The sequence below is a fragment of the Erpetoichthys calabaricus genome, chromosome 14 (assembly GCF_900747795.2).
Source record: "Erpetoichthys calabaricus chromosome 14, fErpCal1.3, whole genome shotgun sequence".
Lineage (NCBI taxonomy): Eukaryota > Metazoa > Chordata > Cladistia > Polypteriformes > Polypteridae > Erpetoichthys > Erpetoichthys calabaricus.
Window position 1 is genome coordinate 98,142,150 of NC_041407.2, and position 26,400 is coordinate 98,168,549.

The following is a 26,400-nucleotide window of genomic DNA, read 5'->3' on the forward strand; positions in this document are numbered from 1 at the left end:
AAATATATCAGGCTGCAGTTACCTTTCACGGTATAATGTATTACAATAAGACGTGGAATTGCATAAATAAGTGGAATAATCATATCAGAGACAAATACATTAACAGAGCATTCGTTAGCGTATAGTATTACCAGCAAATACAAATGAATATACGATTAATGTTTATGAGTACTGTCATAGTGTATAGTGAGTAGTGAGTGTTTATGTTTATATAATATCACAAATCGAGTAAATTTAATAGTCACAATAACTTGTATCCTCAAGTCTGACATTTTTTAGCATTTACTTGTTAATTCGAGGAATATTTTGAAGCATTCCTTCGGTGATTACATTTTCGAGGTAAAATTTTTTTGACTTTCTGCAGTCACTGTCTACTCTATCTATCTATCTATCTATCTATCTATCTATCTATCTATCTATCTATCTATCTATCTATCTATCTATCTATCTATCTCGCGGTTACTCAAACAAATTAAACGAAAAAATAATTGCTTTGTGGCTATTGTTATTTAAGTATATAAATTACGCACCCTGACTACTAAACTAGTAATAAATTACAAATAATTTAATTGTAATAATAAGGGGAAACTGCTGCTGCTCTGGGTTTTATTTCACAATTTCAACAATACATTGGGGCTCATTGCCAAATTAAAATTATCGGGATGTCAGAGAGTGATTGAGAATAAGAGCGCTACATGTAATGGATTTCATTCCGTCCAGGGTTTGATTAGATTCCGGTACAACAGGCCCTGATCTTGAAATGGAAAACATTATTTTGGATTTGCCGCTAAAATTCGTTTACGACCTCACCAAAGTCTGACAAGAGTGAAGCCTTAATGCAAAGACAAAATGTATTTATTTACTGTTAATGTTCACAATGTTCTAAAAAAAAGAAAAATTAAACAAAAAGATGGTAGCGCAAATGAGTTTGCACTATGTTCCACATTTCGTGGTGTCCATCGTAATCTGTTTCAATATTACAAAGCTCGGTTATGGCTTGTGATAAACAATAGGCGATTGTTGAGCAGGTCAAACAGCTGGCAATTAATTTTATGGTACAAATGGAATTCCTACTACGTGCAAAGTAACGGTTCAGCATCCTGTTGTTATTTGGCTGTCTCACCTGCTATCTGGCCGCAATGGGCATCGAAACAGCAATATAGACAGAGCGAAGAAACTCAGCGTCCTAGGAACAATTTTATTATGAATTACACCTGCAGGCAGATATGAATCTAAAATACGATAAAATAATATGTACATGGTTAAGGGGGCAGTCAGTTGTCCCCATTTCAACGACAAATCTTTCTAAATAAAGAATTCTTATGTGGAAAATAGTTATCAACTATACTTCTTGGATTTTACATTTTCAAGCATAGGTCCTATATGCTTCAGTTTGTTCCCAAAACGATTAAAACATAGTTGGAGAAGAATGAAAACCACGACTGACGACTGACATGAGGTATAACAAGGAAAAAGAAGATTTACGCTTGAAGATCCAATTAAAAGTCTTTCCGACTAAGTCCTGAATATTAATAGCAGAACTGCACAACGATATTTTGCACCGCTCATATAGCCCAGAACTATTCCTGTATAGTAAAACGGACCTGGAGGAACTATACGAGCATGAGAATGGATGCCAGCAGCAACAACCAGAAAATGCTTCATTACAAGAAGGAATGGATAATCGTGGTTTTATAAGTCTTTGTGCAGAAAATGAAGTTCAAATACTCCTATTCTTATTCTAAATGATATTGTGCGTGTGTCCTATCCTAGCTTAAGGGTCAGGTAAATAATGATCTTTAGAATAATACATTTATTATTCTCGTTTGTGTTGCAGTGTAAAGTGAACTGCACAGACAGAACGATTTTTCTGGGCATTTTGGCAAATTAAATGAAAAACTCACATGGAGTATCTACGCAATTTATTCATCAAACTACTGTTTGTATTTGGAATATTGAATTAAATTATTAGGTTTAGTAAAGTTTGTAAATATTATTGAAGAGTTTGTAATATTTGAATATGCAAATCATACAAATAATTTGTGTGATGAAGTTCCGAATAGCTAAACCTCTAATAGTCAATATTATTTGGTAAATTGTACTATTGAATTATTAGCTATCTTCTTATAATGTAAATAAACTGATTTAAAAATACTGAACTCGTCCATCCTGATATTACAAGAGGGGCGCAGTTTTATTTCTTTTCTGTCTTGTTCAATTTCATTCTTAAAAGCTATGTAAAGCAGATTTGGTTTTATATAAATAAACAAATACCAGCCCGTTGTAGTTCAGTGCTGTTCTTCCACTTATCTTTTATCGAGATTAGATGGCAAGCAATACAGAGCATTATACATTAATGCTAGATTTAGTATTGATTTAATCTCTTAATGTGTAATCACACGAGAAGCGGATGCAACAGAATGTTTGGAAGCCATAGAATAACCTGGCTTGCTACTTCTGCCACTATAATAATATTCAAACTATACAACTTTAATGAATATGCCTTGTGTTTACCAACTAGCATATACAATACCTCTTATTCATATCATATCCATATTAAAAGAGAATAAACGCGAAGCTGTTTTTCATTGGCTGATAGACATTTATACACATTAGTACTCAATACCTGCCCTTGAGCTGAATGAATAAACGTAATGTGCTTAACGTTGTGCACTTCAAATATTGATATTGTCTTATAATAACATATACTGTTATAAAATGAATCATAAAATTATCTTTAGATGTATGAAAGGGATAAAATAAAATAGAAATGTAACACATTTCGCTCTATATATAGCCAATGAAATATGAAATTAATCAGTGGAGACCTTTTTAGATTTCATAAATAATTTGGTTACCTGCATTATTTTTCTTTTGCACATTCATTAAAGAAATATTAATCAATAGTAACAGCTGCAATAAAAGACATTATTTTAAATATTACCTGATCGTCAAATATATAGTTTCATTCCAGTTTTTCTGACGAATAGGTGTAATTAAGGTATTATTAAAAAGTCTTTATTTGTAACAAAAAATAATAAGCATTGTGGTCTTTTTTGGACAATATTCGCAAAAACGGAACGAAACCAAACATTCCATTAGGGTTTTCATTATTTGGAGTGGTAAATCATTGGAAGAGAATATCATTTTTGTTCCTAGTCAATGTTTTCTTAAGTAATCTTGTCTATTCTGTGCCCAAAAAGTCAAATAATGATGGTTCTTTTGAATGTTTAACATGTCAACTAATCTTGCAAGAATAGCTGAAACATTCGTTTGGAAACAGACATTTGTTCTAGGAGCACATACCCACACACAACTTCAATATGTAAAGAACAGAATTAAAAATGGCTGCTCTGAAAGGGGCATTGTTCCTTTGTGAAAGGCTTCTGTAGATGTTCCTCTGTAACCTTTGAAAAGTAAACCGTTTAATTCACATATTTATAAACAGACAAAAAGATCTGAACTTCACAAATAGACTGAGATCAATTATTGCCTTGAATTGGAAAGATATTTTGGTTTTACAAATTTTAATTGGTATTATTCCTTTTGGGGAAGGGTATTGTAAACTGATGGATTCTGCTTACATGGAATGGAGATCTGAAAATGCCTGGAAAAAGATCCAATGATGTTTCAATATCGATTTTCTTTTTCACCCCCCTTTTGCTATTGGATGTATAAAGAACATGGCAGAATTATATCAACAAATATTCAAATACAAAGAATGGAAACTGGGCTCTATTAATCGCTTCTTTCTAACTTTATCAGAAAGAACACGGAGTCCGGACTTAATCAGATGCTTTCTGATCTACAGCTGATCGAAAATATCATATGATTTATTTGACTCATTATAAATAAATAAATAAATAAATAAATAAATAAATAAATAAAATTAAAAAAAGATGAGAAAAGCCGTGGAACAAAGGCAATACTTTACCAAATTGAATTTCAGTCTCTATTGTGGATGAAAGACAATTATTTTATTTTTTCACTAAAACATTAACGATCTGTGGCAACTTCGGTGGTTTACAATTTGCAAATAAGCAAAACTATTTTTTCCTCTAAAGTTTAAAGCTCCGTCTTTTAAAACTAAAACAACTTTTTTAACTGATAACATATAGACAACGATATACAATATAAATTCATACCACATTACATATAAACATTTGAAAAAGAAATATGTTTCTGTCAGGACAATGTTGCTATGATAAAATGGTACCTGTCTGCCTTTATCGCTAAATAAATATGAAGTCAAATGTTTACTCTTGCTGTTGTCTTTTTTATGCTAAAATCTATAGTTTATGTTAGCAACGTGTGCATTATTATGTATGTCTTATAATCAATTTAAGCAATAAAAACTCATACACAATATCAAGTGGTTTACTGTATGGACGAGTAGATATGATTGCATATTTATGAGTATGAAACTAAAAAAAAAAGAAAATCCATGGTAATCATTCAGTTTAGCTGGCTACGTGTATACAAACAAAATCTAGTCTAGTCTGACAATCCAAAGACTAAATAAAAAAATGGCATGCAATTTGAAATTACAGCCAATTAATATCTAAGGACAGGGAAAGGTAACATAGAAAAAAGGATTGACATATCAAAAATATGAAAAAAAAAAATCAAAATAAAGTTTTCTTTTGTAAAGAACTACAAGCTGAGCGGTTCAAATTAATTGTCCATTAAGATGGCTTGCCATATTCACTAACGTGTCATATAAGGCACAATACCATAAATATGATTAGACGTATAGCCTATTATGCCAAACCATTTCCGAAGAAAGACTCATAAAGTTTGGAACGTACATGTAAATAGTGCAACGTTACCCTCCCCCTCCCCACCCCATCGCTGGCATGTAATTCGCTCAGAATTCTCCATTTTATCTTTATCTTAGTTTATAATTCACATTAAACGTGAAACACGTTTATGATAGAAAGGATTACATCGTAGTGAAACCTTTTTTTCTAATGGTTTATCTGACATGCGTCTCAAGCAACCGCACAAAGAATTTTGTAAAAGTGGGATCTCTGGCAATCGTTTCAGAAGAAATCCCAGTTTTTACGGAAGATTTCTATGGCAAAGAAGGCGTTCCCTTTTTGCCAAATTTAAACAAATCTGTCCTTAATTGGTATTCACACACGCTGTAACTCAAGACCCCGAGCTACACAGCTTTCATATTAGCCCCTGATCTATTACTGTAAATCGTCGGCAGTAATCAACTATAGGGAGATCTGCAAAAGAACGAGCAAGTGAGGATATAGGAGAAGCCCTTCCTCATTCCACAATATCATCACTAGCACATCATTTTCACTGAGAAATGATTTATCGAGGACACCACCATAAACAACACAACTCTCTCACAAACACACAATGGCAGCCGCACTACCGCTGACATACATATTGCAATAAATCACAGAATGAGAGTTTGTGGAGAGAGGGAGAGAGAGAGTGTGTGTGTGTATGAGAGAGAGAGAGAGAAAAAGACTGGAAGTGACTGAAAGAGGCAGAAGAAAAGAAAGAGGATTGTGTTGCTTTAAAAAAAATATATATATATACACCTGACATAATGGAGCGATGGGTTGAAAATGCAAACAAACTATACAACAACAGAAGAATCCACGCTGTTATTATGGCACGAAAGTAAAATGTCATATTTGCAAATATAATAAAAAAAAAGAAAAACAATAAATAATAAAGGAACACTTACTGAAAGGAACAGATGACTACCGATATCGGGATCCCCCCTTGGCTACTTACAATATCCTAGCCCACGGTGTGACTCTGGCTTCCAAATTTGTTTTATTGCAGCTTCTGTGTGCGTCTCTCCCTCTCTTTTTTTCTCAGCTATAGGCTTGTTTTTAAAAGGACAGTTGAATTTCACGTCAGACACAAGGAGACCATGTCTGCGATTTTCCTGACGAATACATATCTATTCTGCAACCTCTGCATTAATTATTTAATGAATCACGTGACCAGTAGGGGGAAGGGGTCCCTTTCAGTTTCGTACTCGAAGGACCAAGATGACCTACCACTGGAACAACAGACTATTGCAGAAACACATACTTATATATATATATATATATATATATATATATATATATATATATATATATATATATATATATGAACACAATTCTCTATCTTATCCTTTTAACAGGTGAATCGGATTAATGATATAGTACTGTCTGCACGCTTTCAGGTGAAGTAATATAAATCGTTATTATTTACGATATTAACATATTTAACAAAAATGAGAACAATTTCTTTGCATGCAGCACTGTGTATTGCAAATACTACTATTACTATAATTATCAGGGTACGTTTCATTAATAAAGAATTATTTTCTTTTATTTCCCTCTTTTAAGAATCTTTACTTGAATGGATAAAAGCTTTATGAGCGTTCAGAACTTAATTTTAAGACTTTATGCGAAAGTTAAGATAGCGATATTAAAAGGAAAGAGTGCGTATTATTTCAAAGGGTAGTAGTTACCTGCATTATGCATGATTTATTATCCCCCATAAGCTTTATATCAATTCATTTGTTTTTCACACCATCCTCAATTTATTTTTGTGTAAAAATAACATTTCAAATCAAATAATTAACAAGTCGTGAAAAACACACGATTTTACTCCAGTGTCGCAATAGCATCTAGAAACAAAAGACTTAGCTGTATGACAAAAGACTTACAAGACGCCAACAGAATGCTGAAGGTCGAGCAAAAGCACTATGTGGTCCAGTGATGACAATAGAGTATCAAAATGTTTTCTTTAAGAAAGTATAAATACTTGAAAACAGGAGCACGGAAAGGGCAAAAGTGGAAATAAGTAAATTGTTATCAAATTTAATACTGATTTTAAAAAATCACGACAAAGTCAAAAACAGAAACAAAGAAAAGCAGATACCTTATGCAAATACATTTTGCAGGTCTCCAAACGGTTCCCTTTCAAGAATAAATACCTGCTATTATTCGATGTGATTTTAAATGTCCAAATGGCAAAACCTGAAGTTAAACAATGAAACAATAGAACAGGACACATTGAAGCGCATGCAAGTTCATGTTGAAAAGCGAAAGCCGGCATAAAAATTACACAGTTTTCTAAAACAAACGAATTTATATTCTTATACATTTAACAATAATAAGAAATAATAATATATATTATTTTTTATACAAAATTTAACTTGCAGCATGCATTTACTATTAAAAATGTGCTTTTTATATCACAATGCATTTCATAATAATAGTGATAATTAAAAAATAGAAATAATAGTAATATTTACTCTTAGAAAAAATACACTAACATAGCAAACAGGTTTAAAGATTATCGACTGCAATACTTAAAAATAAAGACTGAATTTGATAAGGTCTCCTTTGTATTAATATTTAAAGCAACACAATAGCGTCTCGTTGCACTTACGGTTAACGAATATTATAATATATATGAACTATCACACCCATCATTTTTAGGTATAATTTTGCAAAGAATGTCTCCATCAAATATCAACGCCAGGTATGAAAGTGTGAACGCGATGTTTTTTACGAAGTCTTTGGTTTATATAGTGGAACAAGAGATTGATTTACGAATCTGGACACCGCTGCCTTTATTGGGGATCATAAATCTGTCAAAGAGGGGCACCACGCCGCGGAATCTTTTAAAAATAATGGTACCACCGGGTCTTTACTACAAGAAATAATCATTTTAAAGACGACGACAACGTTTAGACACAGCAATATAAACACAGATAGACGCTGACACAAATACACGTATAGGAGCTGCGTGAGTAAGTGTGTCTGCAAGTGTGAATCGCTTTTGTACATACATGGGGAAACTGTTTGTACTGATGTTTATTAATGTATGATCAATAGGTACACGTACTTCATCTGTTGTCTGTAAAATTCAGCCAGTCTACCTTAGCCCTAGCAACCTGTCCAGCAATGATAATCGTTTACTTATCAAAAAAATATTTCACATAGTGAAATTTGGAAAGGGCGTTCAAAACGAATTACATCATAAATATTAAAACTCAAATTAATATCACAGATCTATCTATCTATCTATCTATCTATCTATCTATCTATCTATCTATCTATCTATCTATCTATCTATCTATCTATCTATCTAGACAAGTAATACCCTCATGTCACGTTTCAATAATAAAACAATGTTACAGACAGCTGTAAACGGAAAGGCATGTGGAGGTCTGTATCGTTTTACTTGCACAGCATAACAAATGTAATCATCAGAATAAGGATAATAAGGTCATATCTGAGCTGCATACCTATGTTTTCCAGCGTAAGAAATAGCTAGGCATTGATTTCAATACAATTCTATTTCAGTATACAAATTGTTTTGTTTTCATAGGCTGAACAGCAAAGTAAAAGATTGGTAAGACAACATGGTTATATCTTTAATAACATACTCGATAAGGCAAAATCAACAGGATGGTTGAATTAAAAGAAACTGGCAACTAAGATGCGATTCTTGGAAAAATATCGTTCTTTAAATCAACTAGATAATGATGAACATTACACCGTTCTGCAATTTCAACGAAGAAATTCACAATTTCCAGGCAGCAGTGGTTTTGAATAAACAGTAGGATGCTATAGTTTGTCCTAAGTAATATGCTACATAACATATTACAACTAAGAGCCTTCTCAGTAAAACCGCAAAATGGATTGGAGATCGAGGATGCATGGTTAATATTTAATATCTCCAAAACTGTTAGCATCTAAAGGACATGTCATAATAATTAAAATAATTAAATAAACATGCTAAATATTTAAACACACAACGCAGTGATTATAGTATATGAAAACTGAAGCCAAAACAACTGGAAAGAATCCTTTAAACGCATTCCTACTCCGTCAGGGTACTTTAAAGCACACACAACTGGCTGGAATCTGCTTTGTCATTGAGGAACCCAAACGACTAAGAAAGAATTCGACAAGTCACTCAAAGGTTGAAATAATATCAGCATTAAAACCCGCAAATAGTCGTTCACGCAGATCCTGCAAAATCGAAACACTAACTTTCTGAAAACAGTAAAAAAAAAAAAAGCATATGGTCTACAAGTGAATTTTGGCGTATACAAATTCGTATTGCAAATCATGCCGGTAACCTGGGGACATATTTTCAAACTATTGGTTTGCGTTTAGATTTAAGTTGTTTTGCTCTCTTGCAGTCCTGGCCTGGGCTTTGTTCTGAAAATGTAACAAAGTGCAGTGTCCAGTCTAAGAAAGGTCAAGGGATCCTGAGGTCAGACAGAGAGTATTAAACAGAGCTAATCGCTCAGAAAACGTGTCCTCTGGGTGAACCCATTGCTACCACGCTGCTGTCCAATCCTACAATCGATTTCTGCGCCTATATATTCTTTTCTACGTATATCTTTTTTTCACTTTTTTCAATTACTTTGCTACCAAAAACACGGAGTACACCAAACCAATGAAATTCAGCGAGCTCTGTAAGAGAACGAAAATTATATTCATTGTTAATCCGAATTAAAATGCCCAACAATTACACATTTACTTTCCAGGACTTTTATCTTGATTATGATAGATAGATAGATAGATAGATAGATAGATAGATAGATAGATAGATAGATAGATAGATAGATAGATAGATAGATAGATAGAAAATGCACAAACTGATTAGATAAAAAAGCAAGTATAAAATTAACAAAGCAAGACAATATTAAACAATTGATGGAAAAAACATTCATCTCTTGGTTTTAAAGATTTTCAAAATTAATAAACCACTTATGCACCAGGGGCAATTACACAGAAGGAATTTTTATGTCTGTGAAGAGTATTTCTTTTATTATTACTTTTTTTATTTGCAGTTCCAAATATCACAGGTGCAAAACAGATAAGCTGCATCCGTTACTTTATATTTGTCACCAACACCCATCTGCCACCTTCACTTTCAGGCAACACAACTTCAAAAAACTTCAATTTCAAACAGGTCTTCACAACTACTTTGCGTGCTTTTAGGCTATTTTCGTGCCAGGATGTGAAACTAGGGTAATAAAACCATAAAAATAGCAAGCCAGAGATTCCTCATTACCTTTAGTGCATCCATGCTTTGCCGGCATAGGTCTTCTCTAAATGTTTTCATTAGAATTCTTTACTTTAAAAAGGAGGAAAGGCAATAAAAAATGAAATAGTTTATCAGACATCTTGGTTTTGTGGTCAAAAACTGAAGAATCTTCAAGTGACTTCAAGACTTTCTCATCTCTTAACAGAAGGTCTGTCCAGATTTGCTGCTGAATAACAATAGGAGAGAATAAGTATTTAAAAGAAAAGGAGTGATTAATGATTTTCTGCATAATTCTCACATTTTTCTTAGGTCTGTCTTTAAAATAATGGCTCTGAACCTCTATAGAAGCACATTCGATCCTATTCATAAAGCCCGAGACACATGCTTTGATTTAGGGTACAGAAAAGCATTCCAGTGGGCATATTGTATTTGTACCACACAAATTCATTTATTTCAGATTCTGTGATTTTGTGAACCTTTGTATTTGCGTGCGTTTGTATGCGGGTTCAAGCTATATTTACATATTAATATAAAAAAGAAAAGGGAGTTTTTAAAAATAAATCTATTTAGGGAGTCCACAATAAAATAAAACTTAATACTTTATTAAAAAAAAAAAAAAGTCTAAACAATTTTAGCCTTCCAAAAATAAGCAATATTCAGGTGTTTAAACAACAAGCTATAATAGAAAATCCAATTGGTTTACGTTGTTTAGTTATTGGACATTTATCAGCTGGCAATATATGATATCGATACATCTTATCAATGCACATCTTTTACGAGTTTACCAGTACGTGGAGAGAAATTTTTTAAGCCAATTTGAACCCCAACCCCCCCCCCCCCCCCCCCCCCCCCCCCCCAATGCAGGCAAGGAATGAGAAGGATGCACCAATAACAAATACTTTCACCATGTAATAGATTGCTCCATGGCTTTTCCAGAAGAGCAATTCTAGAGTGTTATTTTGTTTAAAGTTTCTGAAACTGAAAATGGAATGTTATTTTCTTTTGCAGTGTATTTTTCAATAGTTGTTCTAAGAAAGAAAATGAAAATTAATACAAGACCAGCGCCTCACAAAAGAAGTCATTTGTCTTCTTGATTATCTATTTGCTTGTCAGGATTTGAGCTATTGCAGTGGTCCGCTCCTTTGTAATATAAAAAATACACACGAAACCTGCAAACTCCGAGAGACATCTGTGCAAAAATTACACTCATTAATGCATTAAATAGCTCGGAGCAAGAAAACTATTAAACCTGGTATAACGGGGTACCCAATTACAAGCATCATGAAGCATCGAATAGTAAGAATCGTGAACCCCAGCAAAACGAGGAAGGAGATACGGGAAAAGCGAAGGCTTGTGATTTAGAACGAGATTACAGGACGTAATGCTCTAGTATTACTCTTCTATATAAGATATAAATCATAATATAGAAACCAGCGGTAAGCCTAGGTATGTTTTCCAAATAAACGAATTTTGTTAAAAAAAAGATAAATATATAAAACTTGTGTTTCTATAATAAATTACTGTGCGTTAACGAAATCCCTCGCACACATACTCACAAATACAAAAACTATTACATTTTATTTAAGAAAAAAATCTTCAGTAAATAGAAACGGTGTCGAGAGTGTGTGTGTGTGTTTGTGTGAGAGTAGGGGGTTGTGGGTCAAGAAAGACACGTGGAAAATGTATATTTGGTTGTTTTCTTTCTTTATTTAATTCTATAACTATATACAAATACCAGGGCAGATATACGAAGAACAACAAGAAAATCATGAGCTAGAAACCACAACACAGGCTTCGTACTCTCCGAATGGCAGAAACCAGATCTAGGACTATATGGAATGTAAAGAATATGGTGATAAAACATAGATGATAAAAACAGCGTGTCCCGCTTTAAATAATAATGCGTGTTCGAGAAACAACGTTAGAGAGACAAAGAAAGAGTGTGTGTGTGTTTGGTGATGGGGGGGGGGGGGGGGGTAAAGATAGTAGGAGAAGGTGGAGAAAGAAACGTTTACGCACCTTAATATCTTACATGTACTTAAATAAAGTATGATTTACAATAGCTTATAGCTTTATATTCAACTTTCTGAAATGAAAGATCGATTTTGTAATTCTGGAACAACAGCAATTAAGAAAACAAATCACAAATGAGGTAATTCATAACACCAGGCCGAAAAAAACTTAGTAACAGTCTGATTCCGTTGGCTATAAATGGAATTTCCACTGGCTAAGTGCAGAGTCTTCGTCCTTTGGGTTGAAGAATGTCATTTTGCACTCAGTTTTTGTTCATATGAAAAGTTAAAATGAAGATATTGTCTCTCTCTTATATATAAAGACTTAAACATGGCATTCACGACAGAGTGCATGATTCCTTTACATTCTGCATCAGATCCGGAGAACTGAAATTCACAGTGCATTTCCTGTGATTTCTTGATATATGTCTGAACTGAACTCTTTTTCATTTTTATATTTATTTCCCGTAGAAGGAGCAGTAAAGGGAAAAGAAACACTGTTCCTCTTGACGAAAAAGGACCTCATTTATTAAAGTGAGCGTTACTTGTCGAGGTAATGGTAGGCATAAGGTTCGTCCTTTGTACCGCAGAGTAAACATGACAAATGGGGCTGAGTTTGGCATGATTAAAGATGAAACAGGGATCCATCTTCGCCAAATCTGAAAACTACTACTATCTGCTGTAGCCTTCTTCTTAATGGGGGCGGGGGTGGGGGTGTGGAGTGGATTGGCGGGGGTGCTCAAGGACTGCGAGCCACAAACAGAAAATATTGCAAAAGTGTGCTTTTATGGAAGTCTTGTCCACCTCCCGTTTTTAGCATTTTAATAAATAAGCAGTCCCTTGGTTTTCCATGTTTCTTTTAGGTTGTGTTGTTCAATTCCCTTCGAAGAACGGATAATTATGCATTAATACATACAAGACAGCAAAAAATGAGCGGAGCTATAGACTTGGTGGAGGACCGTTGGAGACTCGATTCTGGGACCCTCCTTGTGCTTGCTGCGCTCCAGCAGAGTTTGTAGCCGGCGAGCTGTTAGACCTGATTTTGGTGTTGGGCAGCTTGTGGTCCTTTTTCCATTTCATTCTACGATTCTGGAACCATATTTTGATCTGGCGCTCTGACAAGCACAGAGTATGGGCAATTTCCACTCTGCGTCTGCGGGTTAAGTAGCGGTTGTAGTGAAACTCCTTCTCCAGCTCCAGGACTTGCTGTCTAGTATAAGCTGTACGCGAACGCTTCGGCTCTCCCCCAGTGTAATTTGGATTCACTAAAACAAGAGAATAAAGAGAATAACTTCAGTCATCTATCTATCTATCTATCTATCTATCCATCTATCTATCTATCTATCTATCTATCTATCTATCTATCTATCTATCTATCTATCTATCTATCTATCTCTGTGTTTTTAATCATGCCTAATTATTGCAAAATATTTTAACGCACAATATTTTAAATATTCCGGTATACTAAATGCATATATTTTCCAATTTTGTTTAAACAATCACATGCTTTTTGCACTATCTATACTTTTAAATATACGAAACTCTGAAATTTCTAATATATTCTGTAAGAATTCCTTGTATTTGATGTATATTAAACAATGCAAAAATCAGTACACACGGACGTTTCGTTTCACTAAAATAATATAAAATAATTATGAACATGAAAATTTCTTACCACTTAAATACGAATTACAAAACATAAAACCTAAGTTACGGACTTAAGAGTCATAAAAGGTTTCCCTGAATGAAATTAGAGTAGGAAGGTTGCAAAGACTTCAAAGGCACTTGGCCAAGTAGAGCAATAAAAATTTATGGAGGATGTAATTATACTGCCCCGCAAACAGACGATCGTAAATCTCGAGAAAGGGCCAGTTTACAACGGGTGGAATAGAGTTAACACCGGACACTTAGCTTTCTCTCTAGTCTGAATAAAAGCTTTGAAGGTGCTGTAAAAGTTAGTTGACTTACCGATGTTTACATGGACTTTTTTCATCCATGGGTAAACTACTGGCTCCTTGCAAGAAGTGGAAGAAGTGGTTTGGTTCGTAGAGTTTTGACTACAGGCGGGCGGAGGACTGGGGGTAACCGATTCACAAGGGTTACTGGGTTCCGTTACTTGGCTCTGTAGTCCGGTTTGTGCATGGACGTGACCTCTGGAGGGCAAGACTACGGAGGGCTGGCCGGGACCCTGGCACGACGAGTAAGGCTGATCCGTGCAAGCTGACCGCTGATGAAACATCGCCTCATGTTGGAAAGCAGTCTCTCGCCTCTGGCTGCTGTAATAGTCAGGAGAGTGGCTTGGTAGGTAATCATTTTGAGAATATTCCTCACAGGGTGGAAACTTCGGGTCCACATAGTTGGAGTTGATCAAAAAAGAACTCATGGCCATTAATTTCTTTGAATTGCACACAAAAATATACTAAAATTTATTTCTATCCCTTTACTCGTTTTCCTGTTTCGTAAACCCTCCTACTTTCTGTCAAGTGAACAAAGTTAAGATAACACGTGACACCTATAGCCAATGGCGAGAAACTGTGCATTTCCCGGATAAGGAAACGGGATCAGACTCAGCTTACTCTAAACAGCCGCAGTTTTTCCTACATATTCTATTGTATCGTTTTTTTATCTCTTCCATAAGCATCACGAATGACATACTTCAAAATTATATGAAACGTACCTCTGCCAATAATGAAAACTGCGTGTTATCTTGGCATTTTCAAGGGCAAAATTACCATGAAATGTTTGCGCTGATCGGGAGGTGTTGCTTATCTTTCATAGTTAGGAATTTTTTTAAACTTGAAATGATTTTGGCTCGTGTTCATGAAAATAAATTAAAGGCAGGGCGTTGGATATCTTGGCTTGCGTTTTACTTTTTCCTCCTATTAGCGACGATAGAAGGATCTGGAGTTTTCAAAGCACAGCCAACGCTTGTCAGAGATAAATCTGGGCTTGTTTGGATCGATAAAAAATTCATCAACTAATTCGGGATACCAAGCTCCTAAATCACAGTTAGTCTTGCATTAACCTAACGGCTTCAGGGAGACTAAATACCCCTTTGCTTGTGAGCGCGTTTTCTAATCGAGTAGATGATGAAAGTTTTCAAAATATACTTTTTATTCAAATGCGTTATACTATTTAATCAGGAAAAAATATTACAATAAATACTTGAATACAGATTAAAAGCTGAAAATAATTATACTGTTCGTGTATTTATTTTTCATTTTTGATTCCCGTTTGGAATATTATTATTTGATAAAATAAGAATATAATCCTAATCACACTTCATGAAATTGACCCTCAACTAAACCCTTATATTTTGCTAACAATCTTCAGTTAAATTGCTCTATATTATAATTGTTTCATGAATTACGCAAATGCAGTCTAATTATAGTTCTTAACAATATAAAAAGTTATCAGATTACTATTTTCTTTTTAATCAGGCATACGTTCAGAATTCTTGTACTCATACTTCTTTATCTCTGGTAACATCTTTGTCAGCTGGCAGCGTAGCGTATATATCTACTACATACTCCCCTAGATACGAATTTGTGACCGCTTCTCTGTTCACACAAATTCGGATCTACAGGGTATATATAGAAGACATGTGTTTCATTGTCATCTTTTTCGCTGTAAAATCCTTCATCGCAGATCGCTGCCTTGCAGTGATAAATGTATATATATATATATATATATAGTGCATCGACTAACTGAAAAGAAAGAAATCGCGTGATCCTTAAAATACCATTGTTGCTGAAAACACCAAAATTATTCGTATATGTGTAGATGTCATATCCACTTGCCTTTCTCATTTTTTAAAATTCGTATCTGTATCTACATGTTCGCTTAGATGGTTATATAATATCTGGACAAATTACAATTTCAACTCGAAACTTGAAATACATAAAAAATCATGTCTTTTCACGACAGTCCATCACGTCTTACCAGTCAAAGCAGTTACTGAACAAACAGTAAAAAATGATCTTGAATTAGTGGCTTGCAATTATCGTTGACAATACACAGTTACGTAAAATGTACATAAAACACCGAAAAAAAAGAGTGCGTGAACTTTGTGGTATAGTTACATTTTGTCTGCTACGTTTAAGAAGATGATTTTGATTCAATGTGGATATTTCATGAGATGTTTATAAAGGCAAAATTCAACCTTTTAAAACATAAACAGTAGTGCTGAAAGTTCGAAGCGATAATACACTAGCTAAGATATTATTATTTTTCTTTTTTAGTGTAATGTATATATGTACCGTTTCGAGGGCATATACAAAATGGCACGTGTCGGTCTTCAGAGACAATTCATACATACATAAAAACACCCAGATTCACACTATAGCAGTTTTTAAAACATTTGATTAAAAACGCATGGAACCATTTAACAAAGACAACTCCTCTTTCATTTATATTGGAGACATACTTAGACATAAATATCTCGTTATACATTTTAGATTAATATCACGTAGATATTTAATCAAAATCATAGAGAGTTAATGAAATAACATATTGCACAACAGCACAATTAAAGAACATTTTGCATGCTAAAAAAAAATCGATTTTTGTGAAAAGCCAAATAAAAATACAAAAAACTGTATATTTCTTTTGCGTATATTAACTATCGTGTAAAGTAATCATTTATAATCATTTAATAAAATACAGCAGCCATCTCACATTCCCTACCCCCCTGCTAAAGGTACCTCAAATAAATTTACTGTAGGTTATTAAAAGGCGATTTTTTCGTTTAGGATCTCCAGGTTATTTCCAATACATGAATTATCTCAGAAAGAACGGGTTATATCATTGCTCCAATTTTATCTTAAATTTTGGTAATTTTTGCTGATATTTATTTTAAAATATTGAGTATGAACACACCCCCCGTTTTAAATCTTTACATTTAACCTTACAAAATAAACAGATCCAGTGTGTACATCCATTATCAAGCATTTTAATTCATATTTTAAGTAATCAAAAAATACATCAACTGAAACTCTTCAATTATACAAAAATTTTCTTAAAAATGTTGCTGAGTGACACAGAACTCTTTCTGGGCTTACAATATTCATATTTTTAAAATGTGAATTCTTTGTTAAAAATGCCATTATCTCAAATGCTATTTGGTCCCTAAACGATCCATTGCGTTTTGTCTGGCTTATTCTGGTTAAAAAAAAATACACCCCTTAGGGTTTTTCCATTCTGTGAATTTGCCCCCCCCCCCCCCCCCCGCCCCCAACACACATATGCACACCCAGCCCCCGCTTCATATCATATCAATGACTCTATCATTCTTTTTACCTCTCACTAGTCTCCATTCACATAGACAATCAAAATAATAAAGTAAGTGGCTCAGTTTCTGCATAGAAAAACAAAGACTTCCAAAAACTAACCCGAATTATAAAAAGGTTAAGTTCACAAACACGTGGCCATTTAAGAGAAGCACCTGCCGCGAGACCCAAGTTAAAATGTCATCTCCAGATTAATTAAACGATCCTGTTTTATCGTGTCTTTGTTCTTTATTTCAGGTTTTAGAACTTCCATTACTTGCGTTGCTTCAAAGCAACGTTTCAAAGAACATTCTAACATCTATCACACTTTTAAAGCTCTCATTTTCCTTAAGTTAAACGTTAGCCTTACCATTTTGAGTTCCGTGCTACAGGTTGTGTCCGTGGCCTTTTATTTCCTATTGCAGTTTCTGTCCTTTCTTTCCGCAGACTGAGCCAAACTTTTCGCCATTACTACAGAAAACGATATCTTAAAAGATAACGAGAAAAAAAAAAAACACACACACTGCAAACCGAGAAGGACTTCGAGAAGAAGCAAACAATAAAACGTAGGGGAAAAAATAACGTCGTAGAAGATGAACTTCATCTCCTTACACAACCCCTCCTTTGACGTCTTAACCCAAGTGAAACGTACCCTGTAGAACATTGCTGTGTAGTTAGTACAACTAAAACCACAATACCTTTACAAGTGTTCTAAATGCGAGAAACCCTCGGGCCTCTCGAACATTTTGCTGTGAAACCCCAAGTTTTCGTATTAATCTAATACTTTGGCAGTCTTTGTTAAACAGCTAGGCGTGTCATGCATCCCAGTACATTTTAATATTTGTTAGACGCGCTGACCTGCGTTTCACCCCTTCTAGAGGGCTCTCCCACTTGCGACTTCTATAGTAATGCATACCGCTTGCTCGGTCATATTGAATTTTGCCCAGGTCATTACTTTGGAGAAAAATAGCCAGAAAGGGGGATTTATTCAAAACAGTCCCCAGAGCCTGAAAAAAAAAGCTCTGAAGAGCCAAGTCTTACATTTCGATTACTGCACAAATATTGCTTTTATAGTTAAAAAAAAACAACTTGTATTCACAGACAGAATTCAAACTGACATTTACAAAATTAATTTATTAGACAGCTGGCTAAATCACGATCAGTTATAGACGTAAAAATACATACACGCTGATACATCGAAATAAACAAATTATGAATATGAGGCATGCAGTATAAAACTAATACGGGAAGAACGACACTTTAAAACTGACTTGGTACATAACAGAGTAAAATAACTAACTATAGTATGTATTTAAATTATTCTTATTGATTGGGAATGTAATTATATGTCAATGGCCATTACTATTTCTTTTCATTTAATTATATTTCCCTTGCAGATATTAAAGATGCATTGCGATTCCCTGCCAGGCAACGTAGAGGGTCAGAAGGGAATCCAAATTAATGCGGTGCCCCGCAGTTGAACTCAAACGGGTTGTGTTTGCTAATGGAATTATTTTCCGTTTACTATGTCTTTTTCACACCACGTCTTAACGAGTATACTGATCTACCACATAGTGCACTTTTATAAGCTGCTATCATACAGTCTTATACCCTCGCTGCCTTGATTAGGTATGTGTGCTTTAAGGTTTAAAATCAATAAAATAGAATGCAACTTGCCTTCTTGTCCTTATAATTTCTTAGTCACTTTGCGTAACACGTGCTATATAGAATTGACAATGGAAGACAAAAAAAAAAGAAAGAAAGAGAGAAAGAAAGAAAGAAATAATCCAGCTATCGTATTGTGGATTTAGTGGTATCTGAAGACTTTTTTCTAATGCAAGTAATGTTAATTGCATATTAGCCTGGTGCCTTTTCAATTTAGTTTGCACCTGTGATATTTGGATGTATAAAAAAAAAAACTTAAATATTCTTGGCAGGTATAGAAATTACTTCTGTGTTATTACCCTTAGACTTAAGCAGTTTTTAAAACCGAAAGATGCATGCTTCTCTCCGGTAGTTATTTATTAGCGTCTTGCTTGACAAATTTCATAAGCACTTTTATATAGGCAGTCTGTCCCTACTATCTATCTATCTATCTATCTATCTATCTATCTATCTATCTATCTATCTATCTATCTATACACATATTTGTGTACATATTAAAATACACAAATAAATAATGATTTTTGTGTAAATCTGCTGCCATGTATGCTATATATGCTGTACCTGAGTAAATGTGTGTCTAACAAATACATTATTGTAACATCCTCTTTTGTCATACATTTAATCAGTTATTACAACATAGGTACTTTATGTATACCTAACATTTTCTGACTATGTGAGAATTTAGTAACTATTAACATTAGCAGAAGTAACAATCAATATTTTATAATGAGTCATGTTTACAAGTAAAGTTTTTGTAGAACAACTAGAAGTCTTTATTAAAATAAAAAGTTATTGAATTCGTTTAATTTCTCATTGCAAATGGTATGGTACTCCAGCTCTTTGTGTTAGCACTTGATTTGTTTGAATTTCTGTTTAAAATGTCAAGTACAGTTGAAGACAGCATGGTGTTATAAATACATGAACTCTAAGTTTTGATCTGTCATGATCGTGAAATATGTAGTGTATTCGTTCTCCTTATAGCTCCAACTAAAGTAGTTATTTTATTGCTTTTAAAAGTTATACTAAAATTATCAACAATAACACCACCACCAATACTACTACTACTACTACTACTACTACTACTACTACTACTACTACTACTACTAATAATAATAATAATAATAATAATAATAATAATAATAATAATAATAATAATAATAGAATTCAAGAATACACACCACATAAACGTTTTGTATGTGTCTTGGCCTAGGCCTGATATAAGCATACCAACCGGACTGTCTTAGAAAATACTTTGTATTAAAATAATAAAATTCCAAATCAGCCTTATACCTCCTGAGGGTCTGAATTTTTTATCATCTTCATAAAGAAATATAACTATAGTAATAGTATTTATTTCTAAGTGAAGAGCACTATATCTGAATAAGTTGAGTTGAGATCGAGATAAAAAAAAACAAATAAATAATGAATTTTCTTATAAGGTATTTCAGTGCTGCAGTATGTTTTTAGAAGCAAATTATTGTACATTTTTAGTGCCATAAAACGGAGCTTTCGGCTTCTCTAAATGTCATTATTTTTGCTAAAATGCAATCTTGTTTAATAGCCAAGCTTATCTTAACAGCACATCTCGAATTTGCAGTGGTTGGTGCAGTATCTCCAATGTTTAAATCAATTCTCCAAAATCCTTAACCCCCTACCCATCCCATACACACATTTTTCTCTTCCTGCAGAGCGGTATGTTACAGTGAAGGTCATGCTTACGGTTCTGCGTATAGACCATGGACTGTCCTCCTCCAGCTCTTTAACGTTCCATAATAAGCCAATGTAATTGCGGCTGATTTGACAGCGCCAAACTATTGACCCTCAAGTTTTCTAACCTTCAAATGTATGACGCTACAAATATTTTAGGGACACTGCGTTCGTCTTTTTTTAACTTGTTGAACTTTTTTGTGAGCAATTTACTTCATTCTTATGCGTACTAAACTATAGTAAAACAGATATTTCTTTCATGTGCCTATTCAGGAACTTCAAAAGGTTACAAAACGACCACTATTAACAATTTATTAACACTTTTAAATGTTTATTTAGTTATTTTATATGTTTGTCTTTGGTCTTCACGGATCACAATGACATTTTCAACCAATGAAACATCGATTATTATTTTAAGGCAAGTTTTTAGAAAAAACAAAAAGCTTCAAATATTGCATTACAAACGATATAAAATGTAGCATAATTTCACAATATTAACACAGATTAACAAATGTCCTTCTAAGAAGGAAACCAAAGTGATAAAAAGGGCTGGTGGAGCGGAGAGCTGTAGGATGCATTGGCAGTGAACTTGGTCTGAAGCGGGCTCTGCTGGCAGTTTGCAGACGTTACAACCCACGGATGCATGCAATAGAAGCAATTTAAGCATATACAGTATGCACATATTCATATATATATATATATATATATATATATATATATATATATATATATATATATATATATATATATATACTTTTTTCCAGTGTAAGTTCTCCCGGATAGATTAAAACAGATGGCTTTAGAGAAAGAAACTTTGAAGTAGCTAATAAAGGAAATGATGTGATTTACTCTCAATTTATTAATAAAAGTTAACAAATTGAATGCTAAAATTATTTCGTTCAAAGTTACAAAACGGAAATATAAATATTCACTACTGTGTACATTGTTTAACGCACTTCTGCATCCGTTGCCTTTTATTAAACTCATTCAAATAACCTAATGCTAAAAACAATGCAAAAACGCCGTCTATCCTGTGTGGTTAAAAAATAATCGCATAGTAATAGATGACTATCTTCATGATTGAATTAGATATATATCTTTAATACATTTTAAAGATAAATTCTTTCTACGTTTGGTTTCACTGGTTTCTTCTAATGCTGATCTGCAGTCAGTCTTCTTTTCTGCAAAAATATGTATTGGCTATAGTGAGAGAGTAATAATTTTTTGAGCTAATATTAAAATGCATTATGTAGAGCAAATGGACACTTCGTGGTGACGAGCTTCCAAGGAGTTTTATACCACTTAATTAAGACAATCATTAAATTCAGAGTTTAATTAACTTAACAAAAGATCAACTGGACAATAAAATATTATTAAAAGTTAAATTATATATGTAATTTTGTATTTCTTAATAAACATTAAAACTGGTATTTGAACTTACAATATAAACTAATAAACGAATGTCATAGACACATGATTTAGAGAGGAGAGCAGCACTGCGCAGTGGAAGCTAGTCAATTTATAGTTGATAAAGTAATCATTAATGTTTTATTTATATTAAATTCAAGAGGCCTTTACTTTGTTCATTTAAATTGGCAGTAACTGTTAATATTCCTATAAAAAGGAAGAAAAAGGTCCCCCATAAGGATGTGTTAGATACAGCCATTGAGTTTTGATGGGAAGCGTTGGCCCTCCTTGAAACGCTGAGCAGCAATAGTCTGCTGACCTCGAAATGATCCCTGCTTCAATGAATTATTGATGAGATATGAGCGCAGATTACTCCTATCAATATGCAAACCACATTATATTTGTTGGATGGCAACTTAATCGTTCAGAATTGTTGTCTTTTAATGTTTCAGAGTGAAAAGTTGAATATTTTCTTGGTTTCTGAGCAAGAAAATCATTTATGAAAAAATGTAAGTAAACAAAAGGATATTATTTGCTCGAAACCATTCTGCATTATGACGTTTCTGAAATCGGCAGATATATTTATAAAACAGAAGTAAAGGAAAAGATTTTCACGTTTCCTGAACAATTAAATATTTTTTTACTTTTAATCTGCTATCGGTTTATCAAGTTTGGCAAAATATTTACGCATTACACATTTATTTGTTAAATACTAGTAAATATTATATAATATTTTGCTTATTTATTTCGCTACTTTTATTAAAATATCAGACTGTTTTGGTCAGTTTTAGAGCAACGGGCTATGGGACTTGCCTCTGTTCTCACATACACAAGACACACTTATGTTCACAGTACAGAGACTGAGTTAATAAATTTACTGTAAATTGAACGAGTGTATAACATTTAATGTACATTTTACAATAACTAGGCATTTTGAACTGATATCGTAAAAATACATACTACAACCACTCAGTTGTGAATTTCCAGCATTCCGTCCTGTGTCATTATGAAAAAAAGGAAACTGAAGAATAATTGAACTGAAACCCTGACTTTCAGGACGATCACAGACGTGTTTTCCTGTTTATGATCCCAAATTTCCTTACTGAACCAAGTAGAGACTTCGAAAAAAAAAATCCACTTTCTGAACTTTTGATACGACGTTCGCTAATCCCCACCCCCACAGATGAATACTGTAAGCAAAGACAGTAAGGAATAGCAACATCAGCCTTATAAACTACACAGGAAACTCTACTTTGTAGAGTTAGAAGAACTGAAGGATAGAACGAATAGTGACAAACGCATCTCAACAAAGCGGCAAACTCAATCAATATGGACTTACATTAAGAATCACACAGGTTTGATCAACTACGATAATTGCTACTCTGTAAGTGAAATGCTGTCATACTCAACATATTACCGGAATCACTGCAGAAATAACAAACTGAAACTTTAAATTATTTTTGCAAAGCATATATGTTTTCAAAGCATTAGGAAAGTTCATTTTAAAGGGTTTGAGATTGGGGGAAAAAAGATATTTATTTCCATAATTATAATCCGGTATTACTTCGGATTTGGAAAGGGTATGTATGCTGATGGATGTCATTTACACCTATATTATCAAGAAGGTACGGGCAACATACTGGACGTTAGTAAAACGCAGTTCATACTTAGGTACATTAATAACAATTGAAGTAACCAATCGTGGCTTTTCAAAGACTAAATGATACTCTTCTCCAAAGTGTCAGATGAAAATCAATTGACGACACGACGTATAAAATGACAAAAATACAGCAAACCATCTGTCAATGAACGATACAATAACTTAGCGGACTTGTTTCAAAAAGACTTAAAAAATAATACAATATAAAAAATATGCAAATTGCTGGAGAAATCCTGCAAATACCAAAGAACTATTATTATTTTATTAAACAGGTTTCCGTTTCAGAAATTTAAAATGAGTTTGTATAATAAATAATTGAAAGATTTTCAACCTTTAAAAACTTTTCAGATGTAATTCCCTGTAGAGTGTGAGTTGTGAATAATGGTTGTTACGTTGTTTCAAACAGTCTCCTAAGTGTAGTAAAGATATCATACAAAAAACAAAATCCCACAGACGCTCGAAAAAGTGGGAGTGAATCAACGTTTTGATGGGTCTCCTTTTTATACATACATATACATATACATATACATATACATATATATATATATATATATATATATATATATATATATATATAAAATCAAAAAATTGTATTCTGCATTACTTTATTTTTGTCCTGTAGTGTGAGCAAGTTAACAATATGTTAGCTTTTACACTGTACCCTCTATAGCATTTTTGAAAAACAGTATTTAGAAATAACTCCCTAGAATTATATAGAAAATTATAATAATATCATGTATAAATCAATCAATGGCAATAAAACAAGAATAACAATAATAATCCTAGTCATATTATGATGAGGTTGAGAAGAAGCAGAATTTCATTTTATTAGTTCAACATCTAAATATCTGTTTTTTGATTTGGACCTGTTACTATGGGAAGCATAGGAGCATTTTAAGAAAATTCAAGAAACAGCAGCGATATATAATGTAAAACTGAACTACAGGGAGCATAAAAGACAAAAAATCTGTTCCCTTTATTTAGACATATGATGACGAAGTCACTTATCCCCCGACAACTCGGTTTACCAAGAACATGTTTAATAACTGACACAAATTGTTCAGAAAATAAATAAATAAAGGCACAATAAACAAATAAATAAATAAATACGTTAGAACTCAGAGAATTACTTACTTTAAATGAGGACTGCCCTCCCTTCAGCTTCTCACACTTCAGCTGTACTGTGGCATATTTGCCATAGCTGGCAAAGTGCACCAAGTGCTGGGCTGAAGATATGGCTTGTCTAGAACACGTTTCTGACCCTTTACAATCCCAGAGAAGCAGTTAAACCGTCACTTACATTCTAGAACGGGAAATATATAGTACATTGTCAACTCCCCAAAACCATAAAACTAACTTTATGGACCCCACGTGACTTTTGAGAGCCAGTGAGGGGTATCTGTCTATGGTCTGGGCGATTTTTACGATCTAACTTCTAGATAAAACCCTCATCCATTTGACATCGAAATGTCATACCTACTTTTGGTATACTTTGGTAAACGGATAACTCAAATTTAAAGCAAAGGATACCGTGGGCAAGATGGTAACTTCTGCAAGAAGAGTGTTTCAAGCATTACTTTCAAAAAGTTACATGCAGATCTCCGCCAATGACCGTCATTGGTAAGTTTGAAGGTTACAAGTTTACTTTTTTTTGTAGAAAGTGTAAGTGACAAGAGTTGCCCAAAAGAGGGCAACAGAAACAGATAACACGTAGGCGAGTTGGACTTACTATTCCTGGGGAAAAAGTGGTTCTCTTGACTTTTATTAATGTTAATAGTATAGTCGTGAAACGGTGACTTCTGTGGTATTGCAATCTGTCCTTTTCTATTTAACTGCTGTCATCACACGATTATCGCTTTGGCTTAATATTATATATAAAATTCAATACACATTTTAGCTGGGAAACACTCAATTGATAGTAGATAGACATAATATGATAAGTAAAATTAGTTCTGGACCACAGATCCAGAGCATAACAGCGATATCCCTGATTCGCGTATTACCTTCAAAAGTCGACTTTGTTTCCTTCCTTCGTTTCTAACTTATCTCCGTGTTCCACAGCAAGAGATTGAGCGCTAAGGGCGAAAGTTATGACGTAAAGCAGTAAAGGAGCGATGCAGTTAACTTTATATGGAGTACTCATCTATTAAAGTTGTCCCTAATGGTTTAATTCAACGGTACAGTTGCCCTTATCATGGGTGTGCATTATCTTAGTTTACACAAAAGACATCAATACAAAATAAAGTCTGACACCATGTGAAGTGAATAGGAGATCTCTTTATTTTTATTTTAATTATGTTTTGTACTTCAAGTTAAGCTACAAACAAATACAAAAAAGCTTATTCGCAAAATACTAAGTGGCAGTCGCACATGACAGATGCCATTTTCCACAGAATGCTTGTCATTCACACTGCTTACTACAAATATTCTTGATCACATTAAAAATGTATAATTATTTACAACCTTTTTCGCACATGAATAATAACATATTGTACATTTGTCATTCGAGTAAAAGTATACACACATGAACAAAGACAAAACCTAGATTGGCTTTTACAGGTTTTTGAAAGATTTAATCACATTGACATTTGAAAGAAGAAAGAAAAGAAGAAAAAATATTTAAAAGAAGACGCAAGGTTGCACG

The 26,400-nt window shown here is 33.6% G+C and overlaps 2 protein-coding genes across 6 annotated transcripts in view; both read right to left on the reverse strand.

The window, feature by feature from the left end:
* The window catches only part of hoxb3a (homeobox B3a), a 51,589-nt gene that overhangs the window by 12,659 nt on the left and 12,530 nt on the right, over positions 1 to 26,400 (reverse strand). Inside the window, exons 2-3 of one of the 5 annotated variants that reach the window (XM_051936197.1) lie at positions 10,066 to 10,264; positions 6,907 to 7,004 (exon numbers count right to left, since the gene is read on the reverse strand). The exons of 1 other annotated variant lie outside the window; for it this stretch is intronic. The gene's annotated coding sequence lies outside the window, so the exon portion shown is untranslated. Of the gene's footprint in view, positions 1 to 5,710; positions 5,760 to 6,906; positions 7,005 to 10,065; positions 10,398 to 26,400 lie in introns of those variants that run through there. 3 more of the 5 variants (XM_051936196.1, XM_028819528.2, XM_051936198.1) reach the window with 3 other exon arrangements.
* On the reverse strand, positions 10,896 to 14,739 carry hoxb4a (homeobox B4a). Its single transcript, XM_028819531.2, has 2 exons — positions 14,019 to 14,739; positions 10,896 to 13,315 (listed from the first exon to the last, which is right to left on the reverse strand). Exons 1-2 carry the CDS (start codon positions 14,437 to 14,439, stop codon positions 12,990 to 12,992), a joined length of 747 nt encoding a protein of 248 aa, XP_028675364.1. The 5' UTR covers positions 14,440 to 14,739; the 3' UTR covers positions 10,896 to 12,989.

Coding starts and splice junctions, on each gene's coding strand:
- hoxb4a (XM_028819531.2), bottom strand. CDS start 14,439: ATGGCCATGAGTTCTTTTTTGATCAACTCCAACTATGTGGACCCGAAG. Junction 13,316..14,018: donor AAAAGTCCATGTAAACATCG/GTAAGTCAACTA, acceptor CTCTTGTTTTAG/TGAATCCAAATTACACTGGG.